General features: G+C 36.9%; 2 protein-coding genes across 2 annotated transcripts in view; one reads left to right on the plus strand and one right to left on the minus strand.

Annotated features, from left to right (window-relative positions):
• Window positions 1-25,869, plus strand: part of LOC123563673 (DNA ligase 1-like) — a 113,234-nt gene that overhangs the window by 10,653 nt on the left and 76,712 nt on the right. The window contains exons 3-8 of the mRNA XM_053534632.1: window positions 1,339-1,579; window positions 2,103-2,205; window positions 3,856-3,965; window positions 4,925-5,291; window positions 6,356-6,412; window positions 11,661-11,790. Coding sequence (XP_053390607.1) covers window positions 1,339-1,579; window positions 2,103-2,205; window positions 3,856-3,965; window positions 4,925-5,291; window positions 6,356-6,412; window positions 11,661-11,790 — 1,008 coding nt within the window. The remainder of the gene's footprint in view (window positions 1-1,338; window positions 1,580-2,102; window positions 2,206-3,855; window positions 3,966-4,924; window positions 5,292-6,355; window positions 6,413-11,660; window positions 11,791-25,869) is intronic.
• The window catches only part of LOC123563674 (otolin-1-like), a 44,230-nt gene continuing 36,926 nt past the window's right edge, over window positions 18,566-25,869 (minus strand). Inside the window, exons 2-4 of the mRNA XM_045356613.2 lie at window positions 23,438-23,671; window positions 22,172-22,324; window positions 18,566-21,679 (exon numbers count right to left, since the gene is read on the minus strand). Coding sequence (XP_045212548.2) covers window positions 21,273-21,679; window positions 22,172-22,324; window positions 23,438-23,651 — 774 coding nt within the window. The 5' untranslated portion in view covers window positions 23,652-23,671 and the 3' untranslated portion in view covers window positions 18,566-21,272. The remainder of the gene's footprint in view (window positions 21,680-22,171; window positions 22,325-23,437; window positions 23,672-25,869) is intronic.

Here is a 25,869-nt window from a genome sequence, read left to right on the forward strand (position 1 = left end):
ATCCTTAATAAAGTCTTGGTCGAGTTTGGTATTTGGTCATCTGGGGTCAAAAACTAGGTCACCAGGTCAAATCAAAGGAAAAGCTTGTTAATACTGTAGAGGCCGCATTTATGACTATATCTTCATGATACTAGGTCAGAATGTTAATATTGATGATCTTAAGGTCCAGTTCGAATCTGGGTCATGTAGGATCTAAAACTAGGTCACCCAGTCAAATCAAAGGAAAAGCTAGTTAACATTGTAGAGGCCACATTTATGATCATATCTTAATGAAACTTGGTCAGAATCTTAATCTTGATGATCTTTAGGTCAAGTTTAAATCTGGGTCAGCTGGGGTCAAAAACTAGGTCACTAGGTCAAATCAAAGGAAAAGCTTGTAAACACTCTAGAGGCCACATTTATGAATTATCTTCATGAAACTTAGTCAGAATGTTTAACTTGATGATCTTTAGGACAAGTTCGAATCTGGGTCATGTTGGGTCAAAAACTAGGTCACGGGGTCAAATCAAAGGAAAAGCTTGTTAACACTCTAGAGGCCACATTTTTGATTGTATCTTCCTGAAATTTAGTCAGAATGTTAAACTTGATGATCTTTAGGGCAAGAACGAATCTGGGTCATGTTGGGTCAAAAACTAGGTCACTAGGTCAAATCAAAGGAAAAGCTTGTTAACACTCTAGAGGCCACATTTATGACTTTATCTTCATGAAACTTAGTCAGAATGTTAAACTTGATGATCTTTAGGACAAGTTCGAATCTGGGTCATGTTGGGTCAAAAACTAGCTCACGGGGTCAAATCAAAGGAAAAGCTTGTTAACACTCCAGAGGCCACATTTATGACTGTATCTTCCTGAAATTTAGTCAGAATGTTAAACTTGATGATCATTAGGTCAAGTTCGAATCTGGGTCATGTTGGATCAAAAACTAGGTCACGGGGTCAAATCAAAGGAAAAGCTAGTTAACACTTTAGAGACCACATTTATGACCATATCTTAATGAAACTTGGTCAGAATGTTAATCTTGATGATCTTTAGGTCAGTAGGTCAGGTGAGCGATACAGGGCCTTCATGGCCCTCTTGTTTATAATTGACCATAGGGAAAAACCAAGACCACTTTTCTGTGGTACAACATAGATGTTACTTCAAAATTTTAGGTGTATTTTAAGGTATCTCTACCTGGTAAGGAATTTCTTTGTGAACTTAGAAAAACAAAAGAATTACAATAATTACTAAACAACCACAAAATTGAAATTCCATTTGCAAATACATGTGCTAGTTTAAAGAAATTTGCTGTGACGGGCATATATTGTGACATTCTGGCGTTTAACATTCATTTTACAGCAAAACAGCAGAGAAATCTCCTGTGAAAAAGCCAGACAAGTCTCCTTTGAAACAGAAAAATGTGTCGCCGTCAAAGATCCTTGATGACTCACCAATCAAAGCTCCAGCTAGAAAACGTGCACGTATTATAGAGAGTGATGAAGAGGAGGAAAATGTGCAGGTCCAAGAAGTGGAGGAGAAGGGAGAGAAGAAAGTGGAACAGAGGCTTGAAAAAGTTATAGAAGAGAAACAGAAGACAAAGGTATTCTCTAATGTTGCAAGTACAAGACAATCCTTTCAGGGTTTTTGCTGTTTTAAAATAGTTTTACTAATTTGTATGTATATTTTGGTTATAAAAACAAGTTTAATATACTGTTGAACAATTACTAAAATGCAATCCATTAATATTTTACACAAAAATAGCTTTAGATAGATTCTGGTAATTTACAATTTTTTTCCAATTAAGACAATTCCTGAGAGCATTTTCCCAATTCCACTGGTGTTGGTGGCATTCCAGTTTAGGCCAAAATGGCTGTTTTGTATGAGCATGAATATGTGGATTTCATTTGAAGATAGTGAAAGGAACTTTTTTGTTCATTACGATTTATTAATTTTCCTGTATTTGAACAACCACAAAATCCATGAATATTAGTCCCTGCTGAAAAGTGATGATTTCACAGTCTAAAAAAATGTTGCAGTTTCCTTCATTCCAGTAATTACAAACTGGTATAAGCATCATCAAGTACTAATTTTTTGATAGGATAAAATTCCTATGTATGTTTCAGGATGATGAGAAGGAAAGTCAAGATTCTGGAGTAAGTTCACAGTCCCCAGAGAGGTCATCAACAATTACACCAGTGAAATCTCCTTTCCCTGCTCGTAAAACAGGTAACTATCTGCTTAGTCATTGAAGCCCAATGTAAAAATATGAATCTTTACTTCTGCAAAATTTAGATGTGATTTAATAGAACCTGATGGTCTTTTATAAAATTATGGAAATAGCGTGGATTTCCCAAAAAAAAAGAAGAAAACTTAAGTATTTGATGTACAAGCAAGTAACTATTATTGTCAACAAAAACATACATATAGTGTGTATTCATTGTTTTATTGCTCAAATTTACATGTACACAGATGTAGTCATTTTTAGTAACAGTAGAAACTTTGCATTTTTGTACTGGTTCAAATAAGTGAGATCTGCCAAGCTTCTGTTGCATTGAAATGATGTTCTTTAGCTCGGAGAAGTGTATATGGCAGTGTGATAAAGAAGATGCCCAGTCCTGTGTTACTGTGAAATCATTTAAATTCGCTGGCATGAAATTTCGAGCAAATGTGAAAAAGGACTGTTTCGTGCAGGCTTTAATTCGCGCATTTTCAATTTATAAATGAAAAAATAAATTAAAAAATAGTAATAGCGCAGTCTTAAATTTGCGCATCGGTTCTAGCGCGAAATACGCGAAAATTTGTCCTACGCGAATAAATGATTTCACAGTATATTCAAATATTATTTTGTAGCACGAAAAAGTATAGGTGGCAGTGCAAGAAAGAAGATTCCCAGTCCTATGTTATATTGAAATGTTATTTTGTAGCACAGAAGAGTATAGGTGGCAGTGCAAGAAAGAAGATTCCCAGTCCTGTGTTATATTGAAATGTTATTTTGTAGCACGGAAGAGTATAGGTGGCAGTGCAAGAAAGAAGATACCCAGTCCTATGTTATATTGAAATGTTATTTTGTAGCAATAGGTGGCAGTGCAAGAAAGAAGATACCCAGTCCTGTGTTATATTGAAATGTTATTTGTAGCTCGGAAGAGTATAGGTGGCAGTGCAAGAAAGAAGATAGCCAGCCCTATGTTATATTGAAATGTTATTTTGTAGCTCGGAAGAGTATAGGTGGCAGTGCAAGAAAGAAGATACCCAGTCCTATGTTATATTGAAATGTTATTTTGTAGCTCTGAAGAGTATAGGTGGCAGTCCAAGAAAGAAGATACCCAGTCCTATGTTATATTGAAATGTTATTTTGTAGCACGGAAGAGTATAGGTGGCAGTGCAAGAAAGAAGATTCTCAGTCCTGTGTTATATTGAAATGTTATTTTGTAGCATGGAAGAGTAAAGGTGGCAGTGCAAGAAAGAAGATAGCCAGCCCTATGTTATATTGAAATGTTATTTTGTAGCTCGGAAGAGTATAGGTGGCAGTGCAAGAAAGAAGATACCCAGTCCGATGTTATATTGAAATGTTATTTTGTAGCTCTGAAGAGTATAGGTGGCAGTCCAAGAAAGAAGATACCCAGCCCTATGTTATATTGAAATGTTATTTTGTAGCACGGAAGAGTATAGGTGGCAGTGCAAGAAAGAAGATACCCAGCCCTATGTTATATTGAAATGTTACTTTGTAGCACGGAAAAGTATAGGTGGCAGTGCAAGAAAGAAGATACCCAGCCCTATGTTATATTGAAATGTTGTTTTGTAGCACCGAAGAGTATAGGTGGCAGTGCAAGAAAGAAGGTACCCAGCCCTATGTTTTATTGAAATGTTATTTTGTAGCACGGAAGAGTATAGGTGGCAGTGCAAGAAAGAAGATACCCAGCCCTATCACAGAGAGACAGGAGGAAGAGATGATTACTGAGGAATCTGAGAAAACTGACCAAATTGAGGTATAGCACTGGCAAAGATACATTGTATTGGTTAGAAAACTATGAAGCATGTTTTGACCACAACAGTTGCTTTAAACTCCTTTAATGTTGCACTACCGCTGGCATGCAATACAGTTTTTAGCTCATCTGAGCCAAAGGTGATAGGACTTACAGAGTGGATGACCCCTATGGATTTTGAGGTCACTTGAGCAAAGGTCAAGTACACAGGGGCCTGAACATGGAAAACTCTTTCTGATCAATAACTTGGGAACCACTTGGCCCGGAATATTGAAACTTCATAAGATGATTGGACATGCAGATTAGATGACCCCTATTGATTTTGGTGGCACTCATCCAATAGTCAAGGTCACAGTGGCCAGAATATGGAAAACCATTTCCAATCCATAACTTGGGAACAGTCGGCCCAGAATGTTTGAAACTTTGTGGGATGATTGGACATGCCAAGTAGATGATCCCTATTGCAGTCAGTCATCAGTGTCTCTTTGACTTTCGCTCCTGTCCCTTATTGACTTCTTGCCTATTACTGCTATGTATTGGGGGAGACGTGTGCTTTTCTACAAAAGCATCTTCTAGTTTCAGGTCAAAGTTTTGATACACTTTCACTCTAACTCTTATTATTATGTAAATTATGGATTTGATTCAAACTTAAAATGGTTGTTCCGCATTATCACGCACATTATATGCTACAAGGGCCTTAACTCTTGCAGCAATATTATCATATTCACTGTATTGAGTTCTGCCTTAAGGTTTATGTAAAACCTCGAGCGAGTCGCAGCTGGGGTAGAAATGAACACTTTTAAACATTTTACACAGCTGGTCCTATCATATGTATTATAGATGTATGGATTTTGTTATGCAACAAAAATGTTTTATTTTAAAAATAAAGTATATGAGAAATTGAGTGTAAGTGTCTCACAAAATGTACTTTCATGGTTTCATGTTACTGATGCATATTACAGGAAAACCCAGCAAAAGATGAAAGTAAAGAACCTGAATCAAAAGTAGAGGTTGACGTAAATACTATAACAGATGAAACTGATAAAGCAGTTGAGTTGGAAGAAAAAAAGATTGAAGACAGTGAAAAAGACAATGAGGAAGAAAGTAAAAATGAAGATACAGCAGAAGAAGAGCCTTCTGGGAATGAGAGTGAGGACATCCCCAAGGGACACAAAAAGAAAAGTAAACCGGGGAAAGGGGTAGCAACACCAAAAGGTCAGAAGAGAAAATCTAGCAAAAAGGAAGAAAGTCCTAAAGAAAAGAATAGCAAAACTGAAACCCAAAAAGAAAAGAATAGCAAAACTGAAACTCCAAAATCTGTTAAGAAAGGTAACAATATATGAAGGTTTTCAATTTCATTTTTTGTACATAGGTATTTCAAAATTTATAAAGTATATTCATTAGTTTTCAATAATCTGATATTAATTCTTCAGTGCGAAGGGAGACAACTAAGTATTTTAAATAGCTACACATTTGCAGAAGAGAGAGAGAGAGAGATTTTCCGAGTTAAATTTATTGTACTTAAAGAAAAATTTGTGAGTGCATTAGTAAATTCAAGCCCTGTATATAAGCTTGCCAGTAGGAATTAGGTGCAACAGTTCTTTGGTTGTTGATTCCCACCAGTGGGAATAGATTAAAACTTAATACACATGTTCACTGTGAAGATCTGACATGCAGTGAACAGGACCTGTGCATCTGTTTTGGCTTTTCACAAAGTTATGCCCCATCTTTCAACTTCAAAGCTTTTAGTTTTATGTGTTATCAAATTAAGCATCATAAGAGGGGAAAGTTTTACCATTCAGAAATGTTGCCCATTTTGTACTTACGTCTCCCACACCACTGCGGTAGGAGACATATTGATTTACTCCTGTCTGTCTGTGTATGTGTGTGTTCGTCAGTCTGTCACAAATCTTGTCCGCACTCTAGGTTGAACATTTCTCACCCAATCTTCACCAAACTTGAACAAGATGTGTTTGACAGTAAGTCCTCGACCAAATCCAATAACTAGCCAAATCAGCCCAGGCACTTCTGAATTATGGCCCTTGAATTACCGAAAATACTGATGCCAGTGATACAGGTCTTGGTGCATGGTTGACTCAGATACATAATGGAGAAGAAATGCCAATCTAGATGATTAGGCAGTTGTGGGAGACATGCACTTTTCTCAAAAGCAGCTCTAGTTTATGTCTTATATTTTTTTAATTGCTTTCTTTTTTTTTAGTGACAAGGCTTTTGAATTGGGCGTTGCTTTTCTCTGACAGCAATTTTTTTTGTAAAACAGCTATTAAATTTATGACAGAATCTGATGTTTAAGTAAAAAAAAGATAAAATATTCATTTCTAACAGTTAAATTATTTTGCTCATATTGACTTAGTTGTGTTTGTTTTCTACAGTGAAAGAAGAGCCAAAGGTTTCACAGAAGGGGAAAGCACCAGTACATGGTTTCTTTTGTAAGTAACAAGAGTTGCACTCCTTAGTGTGTTGTTTATTCAGTGGCAGGATCGCTGGGATCATGTTGCTGTAAAAAGTGATGTGTCAGTGTATACTATACAATTATTGCCTTTTAGTGAGATCGATATGTGGATTTATCGACCTGATAAAAGCGATATTGACCGAGGGCGCATATGTCGATAAATCCACATATCAACAGAGCATAAAAGGCAACAATTACTTTATTATTAAATCCAGCCTATTTATAAGTATGAAAATTAAATACAGATAATGCAGTCTTTGGTAATTCTTCGTAGTAAATTGTGTACGACGTCACATTGTCTTGACGTCACGCCATTGTTGTTTACGTATGACGTCACATTTATTCGTACCTAAGCGATTTTGCTCGTGATGGTTTTCGGTGCGGTCAGTATGTACTTTAGGCCCAGCCCACCAGTCAGTACGATAATTTATTACAGATCATGTGACCGTGTTTAAACCAATCGGTATCAACCAAAAAATCAATTTAATAATAAAATGTCTTAGTGTCTATGGTTGCTGACCAGATCACATGCTGATTAGGATGCTGGCTTACTTCATTTTTAGCTCACCTGTCACATAGTGACAAGGTGAGCTTTTGTCATCACCCTTCGTCCGTCGTGTGTCCGTGCGTGCGTGCGTGCGTCAACAATTTCTTGTCTGCACGATAGTGGTTTCATTTATGATTTTATTTTAACCAAACATGCACACAACTTGTATCACCATAAGATCACGGTTCCTTTCTTGAACTGGCCAGATCCCGTTATGGGCTCCAGAGTTATGGCCCCTGAAAGGGCCAGAATTAGCTATTTTGACCTTGTCTGCACAATAGCAGCTTCATTTATGATTTGAATTTAATCAAACTTGCACAAAACTTGTGTCACCATAAGATCTCGGTTCCTTTCTTGAACCGGCCGTATCCCTGAATGGGTTCCAGAGTTATGGCCCCTGAAAGGGCCAGAATTAGCTATTTTGACCTTGTCTGCACAATAGCAGCTTTATTTATGATTTGATTTTTACCATCTTTGCACACAACTTGTATCACCATAAGATCTTGGTTCCTTTCTTGAATTGGCCAGATTCCATTATGGGTTCCAGGGTTATGGCCCCTGAAAGGGCCAGAATTAGCTATTTTGACCTTGTCTGCACAATAGCAGCTTCATTTATGATTTTATTTTAACCAAACTTGCACACAACTTGTATCAACATAAGATCTCAGTTCCTTTCTTGAACTGGCCAGATTCCATTATGGATTCCAGAGTTATGGCCCCTGAAAGGGCCAAAATTAGCTATTTTGACCTTGTCTGCACAATAGCAGCTTCATTTATGATTTGAATTTAATCAAACTTGCACAAAACTTGTGTCACCATAAGATCTCGGTTCCTTTCTTGAACCGGCCGTATCCCTTAATGGGTTCCAGAGTTACGGCCCCTGAAAGGGCCAAAATTAGCTATTTTGACCTTGTCTGCACAATAGCAGCTTCATTTATGGTTTGATTTTAACCAAACTTGCACACAACTTGTATCACCACAAGATCTTGCTTCCTTTCTTCAACTGGCCAGATTCCATCATGGGTTCCAGAGTTATGGCCCCTTAAAGGTCCAAAATTGGCTATTTTGGCTTTTGCAGCCATATAGTGACTTCATTTATGGTTCTATTTGATACAAACTTCCAAAATATCTTCAACAACAATAAATCTTGGATTCCATGACAAATCAGATCCAATCATAGGTTCCAGAGTTATTTTATATCTGATTACCTCCCCTGATTGGAATCAAAATGGATTTATATCAGTAAGTACTTACAGGACTTATTTGAAATTTCATTATTGTTATTAGTTGGACTGAGACAATCAGGGTAGATAACTATGGACTGATTTTATGTAAAATTACCTCCCTTTATTTCAAATTAAAATTGTTATATCTCCATAACTAATGAAGATACTGATCTGAAATTTCATTTATGTCAACAAATTTATTTGGTAGATCCTTCTTTTGTCCACTTACAATATTATTTTTTTTAATTACTTCCCTTTTACGTTACTATAAGTAACTTATTTTTAGTAACATTTTTATTATTGGCCGTAGGGAAAACACGAGACAAGTTTTCTGTGGTACAACATGGATGGTACCTCCAATTTTTAGCTCATCTGATTTTTTGAAAAAAAATGATGAGTTATTGTCATCACTTGAGCGGTTGTCGGCGTCGGCATCGGCGTCGGCGTTGCCTGGTTAAGTTTTATGTTTAGGTCAGCTTTTCTCCTAAACTATCAAAGCTATTGCTTTGAAACTTGGAATACTTGTTCACCATCATAAGCTGACCCTGTACAGCAAGAAACATAACTCCATCTTGCTTTTTGCAAGATTTATGGCCCCTTTTGTACTTAGAAAATATCAGATTTCTTGGTTAAGTTTTATGTTTAGGTCAACTTTTCTCCTAAACTATCAAAGCTATTGCTTTGAAACTTAAAATACTTGTTCACCATCATAAGCAGACCCTGTACATCAAGAAACATAACTCCATCTTGCTTTTTGCAAGATTTATTGCCCCTTTTGGACTTAGAAAATCAGTTTTCTTGGTTAAGTTTTATGTTTAGGTCAGCTTTTATCCTAAACTATCAAAGCTATTGCTTTAAAACTTGCAACACTTGTTCACCATCATAAGTTGACCCTGTACAGCATGAAACATAACTCCATCCTGCTTTTTGCAAGATTTATGGCCCCTTTTGGACTTAGAAAATATCAGATTTCTTGGTTAAGTTTTATGTTTAGGTCAACTTTTTCTCTTAAACTATCAAAGCTATTGCTTTGAAACTTGCAACACTTGTTGACCATCATAAGCTGACCCTGTACAGCAAGCAACATAACTCCATCCTGCTTTTTGCAATAATTATTGCCCCTTTTGGACTTAGAAAATCATTTTCTTGGTTGAGTATTACATGTATGTTTAAGTCAACTTCTCTCATAAACTATCAAAGCTATTGCTTTAAAACTTGCAACAGTTTTTCACCATCATAAGTGGACACTGAACATCAAGAAACATAACTCTATCCTGCTTTTTGCAAGAATGATGGCCCTTTTTAGACTTCGAAAATCATGGGTAGGACAATATTTCTATTACACAAAAAAAATCAGATGAGCGTCAGCAGCCGCAAGGCGGTGCTCTTGTTAGGTGTGTTTTGACATATCTATACCTTGTAAGATTTTTTTTTCTTTTTGGTTAAATTTCTTCCCTTTGTTGTTCCTGCCCTTTGGACTTAGATATTTTTTCTGAGGACCTTCTTGTCCTCAAGTGCAGTGATAACAGGTGAGCGATATAGGGCCATCATGGCCCTCTTGTTAGCTCACCTGAGCAATGCTCAATGTGAGCTATTGTGATCACGCTGTGTGCATCCGTCCGTCTGTTGTCAACAGTTGTGTTTAAAAGAAACAGTATCTCCTCCAAAACCACTGAATGGATTTTGATGGATGTTCCTTGGATGGTCCTCTACCAAAGTTGTTCAGACGTTTCGACTTGGTTGCACAGGGGACGACAGAGCTAAAAATAGAAAAATCTTCAAACGACATCTCCTCCTAAACCAATGGTCCGATTTTGAAATAATTTCGCACAAATAGTCCTTATGTCACCCTCTACCAAGATTGGTAAAATTATACCGATTCGTCAAAAAACATGGCCGCCGGAGGGCTTGGTCACTTTTCCCTTTATGTATATAGTAGAAACTTTAAAAATCTTCTTGTTAGAAACTTCTGGCCCGATTTTAAAATAATTTTACTCAAATGGTCCTTGTGTGATCCTCTACCAAGCTTGTTCATGTTATACCGATTTGTCAAAAACATGGCCGCCAGGGGGCGTGGTCACTTTTCCCTATATGTATATAAAGGAAATTAAAAAAATTTTCTTGTGTGAAACTGCCAGCCGGATTTTAAAATAATTATACACAAGTAGTCCTTGTGTGACCCTCTACCAAGATTTTTCAAATTATTTTGATTCGTCAAAAAACATGGCCGCCAGAGGATGCGTCATTTTTCCCTTTATTAGCTCACCTGAGCACTTTGTGCTCAAGGTGAGCTTTTGTGATCGCCCTGTGTCCGTCGATATTGGATCATCTGGGGTCAAAAACTAGGTCACCGGGTCAAATAAAAGGAAAAGCTTGTTAACACTGTAGAGGCCACATTTGTGACTGTATCTTCATGAAACTTGGTCAGAGTTTTAACCTTGATGATCTTAAGGTCCAGTTTGAATCTGGGTCATAAGGGTCAAAAACTAGGTCACCAGGTCAAATCAAAGAAAAAGCTAGTTAACACTGTAGAGGCCACATTTATGACCATATCTTAATGAAATATGGTCAAAATGTTAATCTTGATGATTCCTAGATCAGGTGAGCGATACAGGGCCTTCATGACCCTCTTGTATTATATTAAATCTTCATGTGTGAAACTGCTAGCCCGATTTTAAAATAGTTTTACACAAATAGTTCTCGTGTGACCTTCTACAAATATTATTCAAATTTTTCTGATTCATCAAAAACCATGGCTGGCAGAGGGCGTGGTCACTTTTCATCAACAATTTTTTTAAACTATCTCCACCAAAACCACGGAATGGATCTTTTGATGAAACTTAAAAAGAAATGATCTCTTGTAGGCCACTTTCAAAGTTGTTCAGTGGTTCTGGTTCATTGAACATGTGGGTCTTTTTGGTTAAAAATAGGTTTTAGCTATCAGACTTTAAAAATCCTTTTCTCTAGAGCTTTGATATATGTCTGACATATACTATTTTATATAAGAAACTTTGAAAAATAATGGCTAGGGCCTTGATATTTGGCATTTGTAATTTCTACCGTAATTATTCAAATTATTGCCCTAGGTTTAAAAACTGTATGTCTGTATGTGAAATGTATATAATATAGACTAGAAAAGTAACTCTGTACTAATAAAAACACACTTGAAGCCATGTACACAGGTGAGCACTTTAGGGTCATTGAATGACCCTCTTGTTTTCATGTTTGGAAAGTATCAACTTTGCATTCTGAAGGTTGGTGGTTCTGCCCTGTTCATTTGTGCCTTAAATAAATTAGGCCCCGTGATTTTCTACCACCATTAAGTCTGTAAAATTGTCTTCTTGTCTAATATGCATTTGTGTTGCTTAAAAAATGAAAACAACTTCTGTTAAGAATACTGTATTAATTCAGTTAATGTATTATTTTTACTGTAATGACCGAATTTTTTTCAGCTCCAAAATCAAGTGCCAAGGTAAAAGAAGAACCTAGCAACACAGAAAGTGAAAAGTCAGAGGATAAACCTGAGAAGTCTGAGGATAAAGATGTTGCTAAGCCTGTAAAACAAGAAACAGAGAAGAAAAGGTAAGCCAGCTTGTCTTCAGTTTTAAAGGGCAGTATGTGATGTAATTCTTACTTGGTTGATTTATAGATGGAGTTGCCCCAAAACTCTGCAACTGCAAAATGGCAACTTTTCACAAGACAGTTAAACACTTTATACGCACGAAGGGACGTATTATGTTATGACACTGGTGTCTGTCTGTGCGTCTTAAGCAATTTCATATCTGCTCTGTAACTTTTAAACCTCTTGAAGGATTTCAAAGAAACTTTACACAAATGTTCACCACATCAGGACATCGTGCAGAGCGCATGTTTTGGATGGCTCGCTTCAAGGTCAAGGTCACACTAAGGGGTCAAAGGTCATATCACTTTGTTTCCTGTTTGCTTTGTAACTCTTGAACTGCTTGAAGGATTTTAAAGAAACTTGGCACAAATGTTCACCACATCGAGACGAAGTGCATCGCGCATGTTTGGGATGGCTCGCTTCAAGATCAAGGTCATACATCCAGGCGTATATTGCTCCGCATTGTGGTGCTCTTGTTTTCTCTGTTATAGCAAGGACAAGTCTTTTGAATCAAAAGTCTTTAGAACTAGTTCTGAATTGTGTTTTATGTCCAGTGGAGCTTCACATCATTTACTTAACTTGTATGGCTTAAATGCAGTTATGGAGTTTGGGATCTTACTAGTGGTTCCTATTCACTTATTCCTTAATGGTATTTTACATGGTAAAATATTAAGGCTGACTAAAGTGTGCTGGCTTTTCAACTTGCTGCAGACCAGTAACTGCAGCTGCTGAGCCTAAATCGGGTAAATGCACCCTTTTTTAAGGGCAAAAAATTAGGGTCTTTTGCCTATTTCACAGTTTAGTGGAAATTTTGCCATGTACTACTTAGATATGATGAATCGCAGAGGAAAAGTTTACACATGGTTTGCTAGAAAAAACATTTTCATGCCAAATTGTAGTTAGGGGTTTTGGACCATTGCCATGGATAAGGTAGTCAGGGCTTGACAAATTCTTTGAAAGCAGGTTGTCCTGCAGCTTGCTTTGGATTTTCATTTGTTCTGCTGCAGTTTGTACTAGTCTTGCTGATTGTGATTAAATTTCTTGCCAAAATTTGTTACTTGCAAGTGATACTGCACTACTCAAGTAATCAAAGTTTAAAAAAAAACAATGTTCTTCACTTGATTATTATGTCTCCCCCCCTCTGGGGGAGACATATTGTTTTTGCCCTGTCCGTCCGTCCGTCCGCCCGTCCATACGTCACACTTCATTTCCGGGCAATAACTGGAGAACCATTTGACCTAGAACCTTCAAACTTCATAGGATTGTAGGGCTGCTGGAGTAGACGACCCCTGTTGTTTTTGGGATCACTCCGTCATAGGTCAAGGTCACAGGGGCCTGAACATTGAAAACCATTTCCGATCAATAACTAGAGAACCACTTGACCCAGAATGTTGAAACTTCATAGGATGATTGGTCATGAAGAGTAGATGACCCCTATTGATTTTGAGGTCACTCCGTCAAAGGTCAAGGTCACAGGGGCCTGAACATTGAAAACCATTTCCGATCAATAACTAGAGAGCCACTTGACCCAGAATGTTGTGACTTCATAGGATGATTGATCATGAAGAGAAGATGACCCCTATTGATTTTGGGGTCACTCCGTTAAAGGTCAAGGTCACAGGGGCCCGAACATTGAAAACCATTTCCGGTCAGTAACTTGAGAACCACTTGACCCAGAATGATGAAACTTCATAGGATGATTGGTCATGCAGAGTAGATGACCCCTAACGATTTTAGGGTCACTCTGTTAAAGGTCAAGGTCACAGGGGCCTTAACATGGAAAACCATTTCTAATCAATAACTTGAGAACCTCTCGACCCAGAATGTTGAAACTTCATAGGATGGTTGTTCATGCAGAGTAAATAACCCCTATTGTTTTTGGGGTCACTCTGTTAAAGGTCAAGGTCACAGTGGCCTGAACATTGATAACCAGTTCTGATCAATAACTTGAGAACCACTTGACCCAGAATGTTGATACTTCATAGGATGATTGAACATGCAGAGTAGATGACCCCTATTGATTTTGGAGTCAGTCTATTAAAGGTCAAGGTCACAGTGGCCTGTTCATGTAAAATCATTTTTCGGAAATAACTTGAGAACCACTTGACCTAAAATGTTGAAACTTAATAGGATGATTGGACATGCAGAGTAGATGACCCCTATTTATTTTGAGGTCACTTGATCAAAGGTCAAGGTCACAGGAGCCTGAACAGTAACTTGAGAACCACTAGGCCAAGAGTGTTGAAATTTAGCGGGATGACTAGACATGGGAAGTAGATGATCCCTATTGCAGCCAACCATCAGTGTCTCTTTGACTTTTGCTCCTGAACCCTATTGACTTCTTGCCTATAGGACTTTGCATTGGGGGAGACATGCGCTTTTTTACAAAAGCATTTTCTAGTTTTAGACATTGTTTACAGTCATCCTTATGTAAGAAATATTTATACATAAAATTCAAGCAAAATCTGGAAACAGTTTGTGCCAACTTTAGTCCCATTTTAAAGATGACAGCTTTGAAAGTCACTCTGGAAAAAACATACTAGACATTAATATGACAGTATGGCTTCCTTTTGTAGGATAACACTTGACAACAAGGTAAATACATTGAAAGTAAGAGCAGTGATATTAAACCTGCTCTATAAAGGTTTTGATAACCTAATAGTATTACAGGCCTTGGATCTGTTAAGAAGCACTCTGGACTTTTAGAGCTGAGCTTGGAGACCTGTCTGATAATTCCAGCATCTGTGTGGCTGATTCTTATCAGTCTTCAAATCTAACAACATCAGGTATCATCTGTAGACTGGTCTTGGTTGAACATTACCTAAAACATGAACATTCATCTGGTTTTACTGACTGATACATTTTTAGCTCACCTGTCACAAAGTGACAAGGTGAGCTTTTGTGATCGCGTGGTGTCCGTTGTCCGTGCGTGCGTCCGTGCGTGCGTCCGTCCGTAAACTTTTGCTTGTGACCACTCTAGAGGTCACATTGTTCATGGGATCTTTATGAAAGTTGGTCAGAATGTTCATCTTGACGATATCTAGGTCAAGTTCGAAACTGGGTCACGTGCCGTCAAAAACTAGGTCAGTAGGTCTAAAAATAGAAAAACCTTGTAACCTCTCTAGAGGCCATATATTTCACAAGATCTTCATGGAAATTTATCAGAATGTTCACCTTGATGATATCTAGGTCAAGTTCGAAAGTGGGTCACATGCCTTCAAAAACTAGGTCAGTAGGTCTAAAAATAGAAAAACCTTGTGACCTCTCTAGAGGCCATATATTTCACAAGATCTTCATGAAAATTGGTCAGAACGTTCACCTTGATGATATCTAGGTCAAGTTCGAAACTGGGTCACGTGCTGTCAAAAACTAGGTCAGTAGGTCAAATAATAGAAAAACCTTGTGACCTCTCTAAAGGCCATATTTTTCATGGGATCTGTATGAAAGTTGGTCTGAATGTTCATCTTGATGATATCTAGGTTAGGTTCGAAACTGGGTCACGTGCGGTCAAAAACTAGGTCAGTAGGTCTAAAAATAGAAAAACCTTGTGACCTCTCTAGTGGCCATATATTTCATGAGATCTTCATGAAAATTGGTCAGAATGTTCACCTTGATGATTTCTAGGTCAAGTTCGAAAGTGGGTCACATGCCTTCAAAAACTAGGTCAGTAGGTCAAATAATAGAAAAACCTTGTGACCTCTCTAGAGGCCATATTTTTCTTGGGATCTGTATGAAAGTTGGTCTGAATGTTCATCTTGATGATATCTAGGTCAAGTTTGAAACTGGGTCACGTGCCATCAAAAACTAGGTCAGTAGGTCAAATAATAGAAAAACCTTGTGACCTCTTTAAAGGCCATATTTTTCTTGGGATCTGTATGAAAGTTGGTCTGAATGTTCATCTTGATGATATCTAGGTCAAGTTTGAAACAGGGTCATGTGCGGTCAAAAACTAGGTCAGTAGGTTTAAAAATAGAAAAACCTTGTGACCTCTCTAGAGGCCATACTTGTGAATGGATGTCCATAAAAATTGGTGAGAATGTTCACCTTGATGATATCTAGTTCAAGTTTGAAACTGGGTCAAGTGCCTTAAAAAACTAGGTCAGTAGGTCAAATAATAAAAAAACCTTGTGACCTCTTTAGAGGCCATACTTTTCATGGAATCTGTATGAAAGTTGGTCTGAATGTTCATCTTGATGATACCTAGGTCAAGTTTGAAACTGGGTCAACTGCGGTCAAAAACTAGGTCAGTAGGTCTAAAATTATTTAAATCTTTTGACCTCTCTAGAGGCCATATTTTTCAATGGATCTTCATGAAAATTGATCTGAATGTTCACCTTGATGATATCTAGGTCAGTTTCGAAACTTGGTCACGTGCAGTCAAAAACTAGGCCAGTAGGTATAAAAATAGAAAAACATTGTGACCTCTCTAGAGGCAATATTTTTCATGAGATCTTCATGAAAATTAGTGAGAATGTTCACCTTGATGATATCTAGGTAAAGTTCAAAACAGGGTCACGTACCTTGAAAAACTAGGTCAATAGGTCAAATAATAGAAAAACCTTGTGACCTCTCTAGAGACCATATTTTTCAATGGATCTTCATGAAAATTGGTCAGAATTTTTATCTTGATAATATCTAGGTCAAGTTCAAAACTGGGCCACATGAGCTCAAAAACTAGGTCAACATGTCAAATAATAGAAAAAACTTGGTCATGTGGGAAGAGGTGAGCGATTCAGGACCATCATGGTCCTCTTGTTTTTAGCTCACCTGAGCCAAAGGCTCATGGTGAGCTTTTGTGACCGCTCAGTGTTGGTCGCCCGTCGTGTATCGTGCATCTGTCAACATTTTAAAAAAGATCTCTTGAAAATCACTGGGCAGAATTACACTAAACTTCACAGGAATGATGCTTGGGTGGTCCCCTTTCAAACTTGTTCAAATTTAATTCCATGCAGAACTCTGGATGCCATGGCAACCGAAAGGAAAAACTTTAAAAATCTTCTTGTCCAAAACCGCAAGGCATAGAGCCTTGATATTGGGCATGTGACATCATCTTATGGTCCTCTTTCAAGATTGTTCAAATTATGTTCCTAGTGTTAAAAGAGGCCCCGCCCCGGGGGTCACAAGTTTTACATAGACTTATATAGGAAAAACCTTTAAAAATCTTCTTGTCTAAATCCACAAGACCTAGGCCTTTGATATTTTGTATGTAGCATTGCCTTGTGGTCCTCTACCAAAATTGTTAAAATTATGCCCCTGGGGTGAAAAGAGGCCCTGCCCCGGGAAGTCTCAAGTTTTACATTTACATAGGGAAAAAACTTCAAAAATCTTCTTGCCTGAAACTGGAAGGCCTAGACTTTTGATATTTGGTATGTTGCCTTCCCTAGTGTTTCTCTACAAAAATTGTTCAAATTAAGTGCCTGGGGTGAAAAGAGGCCCTGCCCTTTGGGTACCAAGTTTATCATAGACTTGTATAGGAAAAAAAGTAAAGATCTTTTTGTCTGAAAGTTCAAGGCCTAGGCCTTTGATATTTGGTATGTAGCATTGCCTGGTGGATCTCTAACAACTTTGTTCAAATTATGCCCCTGGGGTGAAAAGAGTTGTTATAATTATGAGTTATACAGGAAAAAATACTTAAAAAATTATCTGATCATATTTCCTAGACTAATTATAATAACCTGATGGCCCCAAGCGATTAGGGGTCACTTGATTATGACCTTGACATACTGACCTACTTTCTTGTATTTTAAGATACCGCCATGAAATTTGGATGACATGTACAGTTTTGCACACTGATCTTAAAACTGACTTTCAGTTACCATTAAATTGACCCACTGACCTACCTTCTTAATATTTTAGCATCAGTTTGCCATTTGAAACATGTGGCTCATATTGCTCAGGTGAGCGATCCAGGGTCATCATGACCCTCTTGTATATGCCTGTTTCATGGGGTGTACTATTAATATTCTTGCTGTGGTGAGTGGGCAGCATCTGCTCTGTAACATAAGCAGTTCTTATCCAATTTTCACCAAACTTGGTCTCAATATTAATGGGCATGATATTTCAGCCAATTTCAGTAAACAGCTGGGTCCTTTAAGTCTCAGGAGTGATGGCCATTGAATTACTAAAAAATGCAAAAAAAAAAAAGGCAGTTTTCACTCTCTAACAGAAGTAGTGTTCACCAAACTTAGTTTTAATATCTATTGGCATAATATATCACAGAAATTTGATAACCAATCTGATAATTCCAGTCACTTTCGAGATACGGCCCTTGAATTACTTAATTTTGTGAAAATTGGAAATGTCCATCTATAACTTGAGCAATTCTTTTCCAATGTTCATCAAACTATAAATTGTTAAAGGGCATAATATCTTGGCCAAGCTTGAGTACCAGCCTGATAGTCTTTGTCACACAAGAGTTATTGCCCTTCTATTATAAAAATTGCGAAAATTGAGAGTCACCATGATCTTTCTTCTACTTGTGAAGTTTTTATCCAGTCATCCCCAAACTAGATAATGTCCCACAGAAATTTGATAACCAACTGGATAGTTGGATAGTCCCAGCCACTCTTTGAGTTATATAGGCATTGAATTACTTAATATTGTGAAACTTAATAACATGAGCAATTCTTATCCAGTGTTCACCAAATTTAGTAAGAATGTTAATGGGCATATTATATTGGACAAGCTTAATATTCGGCCTTATAGTCTGTGTTGTGCTTGAGTTATGGCCCTTGAATTAATCAAAATTGACAGTTAGTCTGCTGAGCAAGTAGAGTATTTTAAGAGTCAAAAGTAAGTGATGGGTATATATGTCACAGTTTGAAACTCTTGTTAGAGTGTATTTATGGTAGTCTAGGGATCTCTTGGTTTTATGATGAAGGGTTTAATACAAATAATGAAAGCAGCCAACTTTGATTTTGACATTTTTATTTCACCAAACTATTGACAACTCCTTGATATGTACAGTTTTATGACATAAAAGTTCCTTCCTTCCTAACATAGACAATGTTATTCTACACAGAAACTCCCACTTTAAGTACAACAGACTATTTTATGAATTATTTTAGATCAAAGATTTACTGAGAAGTCATTTAATTACATTGGTATAAAGTTTTGTGCTTTCAGCTGTAACAGCTTTTTCATTGGGACATGAAATTTGTTGATATTGATTGTTGGAAATTTTATTTTTTGGAAGAAGTTTAATATTGTGGGTTGAAACAGCCACTTAAGACAGAAAAATTAGTCACCAATGAACAGTAATAGTTTTGCATTATAATGTAAACATGCATTGTAACGTAAACATAGTTAATGTTGCAGATACTGAACAACGCTTTGTGGGTAGAAATTTAAGGGATATCAGCAAAATTCTTTGATAGGGGGTTATTAGCAAATTCTCTGACGGGGGATATCAGCAAAATTCTTTCATAGGGGGTTATTAGCAAATTCTCTGATGGGGGATATCAGCAAAATTCTTTGGAAGAAGGATATTATCAAATTTTTTGACAGGGAGATATCAGTAAAATTCTTTAATGGGATATCAACAAAATTCTTTGGTAGAGGGATATCAGCAAAACTCTTAGATAGGGGTAGGAGGTATTCGGCCAAATTCTATGATAGGGAGATACCAGCAGAATTGGTTGGTAGGAGTTACCAGGAAATTTGATAAGAGTTAGGAGCAAAATTTCTTTGTGGCAGGTTCACGGAAATTAAAAAGAAATTTTAATTTACTGTTGTGGCGAATCTTGCTATTGAATTTTCTATAATAGAAAGTCTAAATGGATTTTGATATTTCATTCCCATGTTCCTTGATGTGTTGAATAAAAGTATTTCATTATTTTCAGCCTTTTCAGTCTTTGTCAGTGAAGCTGTGCAATAACTAGAGTGCAGGTATCTGATACCCGCACTGTTAGTTACCGCACTCTATTCCATTGAAAACTGAAACCACGCCTCTTTAGTTAAACTTGTTTGAAATCGTATGATATTTTGGTATACGATTTAACCTTTGAAAGTTTTATACTGAAAAGCCCCTAGGCTATGATACAAAAATATATACAGATTATATAAATATTGTAGAAATCTCTGTTAATTCCAACATTATTGATTTCAGTAATTAATTGTTTTGAAGCCATTACAAGGACGTGAATATATAAGATTTCACTTAATATCTGTAGCACTAGAAAAGCCCATTACTTTTACGTAGATGATGTTATATATGTCATAGATTGTTGTCTGTACAGTATCCTGTGTGGACAGTATTTGTTTCTCCATTTCTCCATAAGATAATTTAGTTCCGGCTAATTTTCAAACTATGAAATTCTATCTGTTTTTTAATCAAGAAAAATATAAATCATTTTTGTAAAAGGAAATTTAAAGGGATCCTATCAAGCTGAAGACAAATGTTAACATTTTCCTAAGTATGGACAGAAATGTGATATTAAACATGTTTATTGTAGTTTTCGTGTGTTTAGTGATTATCAGTAATTTAACCCTCACAGCCTGAGAAAGAAAATTGGACCAGAACTACTTGCTGAACCAGGACACAGCATTATGCCCAGATTTTTAGTCACACTTCCATTGTCAGATGTAACAACATCAACATTGTTTGTGGAGAAATTCTTACTCAGTATATTTAATGTTTAACCCCTATGATATCTTTGCATGTCTGTTCATTTTGAAGCTCAGTACACATAATAATGCAGCAACATTAATACTACATGGTAAAGTTGATCACATCACAATACTGACAAAATATACCGTAAGTAAATATATACAAAAATACAGCTCAATCTTAAAATTTTTCCAAGTTTTATAATATAGTGTTTGTAGCATCGGGATGTTAACAGTACTGGTCTGAATTATACAAGTGAGAAAAAATAAGTACAAACAGCCTCTTATGGTGAACTTGTAGAGCATTAGAATATTTCAGGGTTCGCTGTCAGAGTTCCTGAAGTTAATGGTCTCGCTTTCTGTAACTAATGCTGTAATTAATTGTATTGAACCATACATACGATACGATAGACAGTAAATATATATGAATCCAATATTAGAACAGTTACAACAATATATCACAACCAGTGTACATAAAACATATTTACAAAGTAACAAGATGTTCATAATACTTCATCCAGTTGAATACTTGGGGGAATAAAAGAGACATGAAGATATTTACTTTCCGCTAGTGACTGACTACTCCATAGCACTAATGACCTTAGACATATTGTAAGTGCATCACCCTAGAAAACATGCACTTCCCTCGGAATTCTTGTCTGCAATCTCTTGATTAGATTTTCATTCTATCTGTTTGGCTCTTGTGCAGTCAAAATGTTGTAAGGCTGCTGTGCACTACAAGAATATTGTCAGTCTAGTTACGAATGATGTACTTGGATAAACACATCTTGTTTGATTATAAGCTAAGTATGAAGCAGGAAATGAATACGTGTCACTAATCAGCATATAGTAGATACCCGGAGAAGGTGGATGAGTCATTTGAAATAGCCGAACCTTCCTTCAGTCTCAGCCATACATGATCACCTGTTGTAAGGTGCAGTATAATCGTGTTACTGGCTACACCAAATCCCGAACGATGGTCGCCGTGCATTGGAACACGTGGCTCATCATTTAACATTATCATGACAAAAGCATCGGTCTCGTCTTGACTTAGTACATGAGCGTTAAAGAGGTATGTCCCATTGATTTTGCATACAAAATGTGATGTGAGTTCATCAAAAGCTTCACCATGATTTAGAAACACTTTATCGAATTCTATTGTGGTATCTTGATGTACTGGACCAAATTTTGACTTTCTGGTTACAAAGAAAGCAACCCTAGGTGTTGGGACACACTTCTCTCCTATAACAAAAAGAACAGTTATTGCATAAAAGTTAAAATATTAAGTCATTGAAAGTAAGCCATTGAAGGAATTGTCCAACAAAGACTTCCCGACTGCTCAAGCTGATTAATAAACCTGTAGCATGTTGGCGGCAAGTGATTCTGCCTTTGCAACCAGTGCAGACCAAGATTAGCCTGCACATCTGAGAAAGGTTATGAACAACGTGTTAAAAGGCTTGTCATATTTCAAGAGGGATACGGAGTTGTATAATTATCTGTAAAAAATGTATTAAAACATGTTAGAAGTTTGTCCTCTGATTAACTGGCACAGTCATATCACAAAGTCATGCACATGGTAATAAACATAACTCTTTTTGTGCGAGTTTAAAGAGCCCTATAGAAATTAGTTAAAAAGGATTGCTAATTGCAAATAAATTTAAAGCTAGTAGTACTGCATATATATTAGAAATTGTATATCAAACATTTGTCAGAAAATCTTCATTAAGCTACAACCTTTAGTTCCTTTGTCTCCTTTTGGTCCAAAAGGACCCATAGGTCCTTGCTGCCCCTTATCACCATCTTTGCCTGTTGTTCCACATTGTCCTTTGTGACCTTTCTTGCCTCTTGAACCCTTTGGACCTGTCTCTCCTATAGGACCATGCTCACCTGGGAAGCAATATTTCAAATAGAGAATTTAAAAGCTTTTCCTTATATATGCTTAAGTAGTGTAAAAAAATGTCAAAGCATTCTTTTAGCTCCACTATTCAGAGAATAGGTGGGCTATTCTACTCGCCCCGGCGTTAGCGTCAGCATGAGCTTTCTTGGTTGAAGTTTTTCTGCAACCTTTGTTTTTCTGTCATATCTTTGTTACTATTGCTTATATCTTACTGTAACTTCACGTAAACATTGTCCAGCGTACAAACAAAGTATGTGCAGGGGCTGGGCCCCTTATACCCAAGGTCAAGGTCACAGAGTTGTTGTACTTGGAATTATTTTCATGTTAAATTTTTTCGAAAGCTCTGTTTATAGACATATTTTTTAATGACTTGAAATTAAAAATATTTATTTATAATCATCATCTGCATGTGGGGTTACAATCCCCATAACTCTAATTGTATTTTTGACAGAATAATGCCATTTTCATACTTAAAGTTTTTTTTGGCAATCTTCGCTTTCTGGGTATAACTTTAGTACAATATAAGATAAAGACTTGAAACTTAAAATGTATCTTTATCATCATCAACTGCATGTGTGGTAACAATCCCCGTGACTCTGATTTGTATTTTTGACCAAACTATGCCCATTTCATACATAAATTTTTTGACAAACTTCGTTTTCTGTGTATAAGATAATGACTTGAAACTCAAAATATATCTTTACCATCATCATCTGCATGTGTGGTAACAATCCCAATAACTCTGATTTGTGTTCTTTACAGAATTATGCCCCTTAGTGTAACTTCCTTTTAAAGGAGAGGTCTCTAATTGAGACTAGTCTGTGTTCAAACCCTATGTTTTGTTCACAGGAGATAACTCCTGAGGCTATACAAATTTTCTATCATTATATCCCTTTTATTCTCAAAACATAGATAACATAGATAATCAGAGCCAAGACTGATAAAGTCAGAATACAAGAATGATTTTTTGTAAAAAAAAAAAGATTATCTAGTCTGTAGCCAGACTAAATTGAGACATATATTCATTTTACTGTCAAATTGCCAAATAGTGGAGAGAACTGTCCAACGGACAGCTCTTGTTTAATATGGAAAACAGTACTAACCTTTGTCTCCTTGATATCCCTTTTCACCTCTGTCCCCTTTTCTTCCCTCAGCTCCTGTTGCTCCTGGCAACCCATGTTGTCCATGTATTCCAGAGGGCCCTGGGTCTCCTCTACAACATCTTTCACACTGCTCTCCCTTTGATTGAGAAAGGGAGATAACTTGTGAGATCAGCAGCAGAAATCCAAGGCATGTAAGAATTGTCTGTCCTCTCATTTTTTAGTCATCAGTAGTGTCTGTAATTTATACATTTATAATTTATATTGAATTGTAAGTATAAGAAAGGCATCAAGCGTTTATTGAACGCAGCTCCTTGTTTTCCAAATAGTTGCAAATTTTTATCAGTGCGGAAAGTGACATGAAACAGTGTTTTTTTAGCTCACCTGTCACAAAGTGACAAGGTGAGCTTTTGTGATCGCGCAGCATCCGTCGTCCATCCGTCCGTGCGTTCGTGCGTGCATGCGTAAACTTGCTTGTGACCACTCTAGAGGTCACATTTTTCATGGGGTCTTTATGAAAATTGGTCAGAATGTTCATCTTGATGATATCTAGGTCAAGTTTGAAACTGGGTCACGTGCCTTCAAAAACTAGGTCACTAGGTCAAATAATAGAAAAACCTTGTGACCTCTCTAAAGGCCATATTTTTCATGGGATCTGTATGAAAGTTGGTCTGAATGTTCATCTTGATGAAGTCTAGGTCAGGTTCGAATTTGGGTTACGTGCAGTCAAAAACTAGGTCAGTAGGTCAAATAATAGAAAAACCTTGTGACCTTTGTAGAGCCCGTATTTTTCATGGGATCTGCATGAAAATTGGTCAGAATGTTTATCTTGATGATATCTAGGTCAGTTTCGAAACTGGGTCACGTCCGATCCAAAACTAGGTCAGTAGGTTAAATAATAGAAAAACCTTGTGACCTCGTTAAAGGCCATGTTATTCAGGGATCTGCATGAAAATTGGTCAGAATGTTCATCTTGATGATATCTAGATCAAGTTTGAAACTGGGTCAACTGCGGTCCAAAACTAGGTCAGTAGGTCTAAAAATAGAAAAACCTTGTGACCTCCCTAGAGGCCATATTTTTCAAGGGATCTTCATGAAAATTGGTCAGAATGTTCAACTTGATGATATCTAAGTCAAGTTTGAAACTGGGTCACGTGCGGTCCAAAACTAGGTCATTAGGTTAAATAATACAAAAACCTTGTGACCTCTCTAGAGGTCATATTTTTCATGGGATGTGCATGAAAATTGGTCAGAATGTTCATCTTTATGATATCTAGGTCAAGTTCGAAACTGGGTCACGTGCGGTCAAAAACTAGGTCAGTAGGTCAAATAATAGAAAAACCTTGTGACCTCTGTAGAGCCCATATTTTTCATGGGATTTGTATGAAAGTTGGTCTGAATGTTCATCTTGATGATATCTAGGTCAAGTTCGAAACCGGCTTAACTGCGGTCAAAAACTAGGTCACTAGGTCTAAACATAGAAAAACGTTTTGACCTCTCTAGAGGCCATATTTTTCAATGGATCTTCATGAAAATCGGTGAGAATGTTCACCTTGATGATATCTAGGTCAGTTTCAAAACTGGGTCACATGCGGTCTAAAACTAGGTCAGTAGGTCTATAAATAGAAAAACCTTGTGACCTCTTTGGAGACCATATTTTTCATGAGATCTTCATGAACATTTGTGAGAATGTTCACCTTGATGATATCTAGGTCAAGTACAAAACTGGGTCACATGCCTTCAAAAACTAGGTCATTATGTCAAATAATAGAAATACCTTGTGACCTCTCTAGAGGCCATATTTTTCAATGGATCTTCATGAAAATTGGTCAGAATAAACGACGTCATACTCAGTTCATGTGGGGACAGGTGAGCAATTCAGGACCATCATGGTCCTCTTGTTTTCCTTTAAGAAGCCACAGCAATAAACGATGCCCGTCTGGATAAAAATTGTATTATTTTATCTCAATTTCCATCATATTGTTTCCTATCTTGAGAAAAACAAAACAAAACCGAACGTACGAACACTTGCTAGCACTTGGAATACTCTTCAATGATTTGCACTTCTATATGCTTAAAACGTCCATTATAGTTGCATATAGAGAAAGTTTATAGACGAGAGTGACAGTATAAAAGGATCAATTTCATAATGAAAAAGTACAACAAAAAGTGTTGAATACAGTATGTTTTTGAAATTTCTAGCTCTAGCAATTTATGGTTGGTTTAAAGTAACATTTACTTATGTGCATTAGGACAGGTCGTCCATGTCTCACGGGAGAGTGATCGTGGACCATATGGTCCTCTTGTTCCTTAATGGCATTTTTTTGTCAAGCAGGAATGGTGTTGCATGCACAGCAGATTAATGTGGAGAAATTCAAACTGTTAAAATTCCTCTTAAATGTAAGGGACACCATGTTAAGTGACTTTTATATTTG

This window comes from Mercenaria mercenaria, chromosome 2 (assembly GCF_021730395.1).
Source record: "Mercenaria mercenaria strain notata chromosome 2, MADL_Memer_1, whole genome shotgun sequence".
Classification (NCBI taxonomy): Eukaryota; Metazoa; Mollusca; class Bivalvia; order Venerida; family Veneridae; genus Mercenaria; species Mercenaria mercenaria.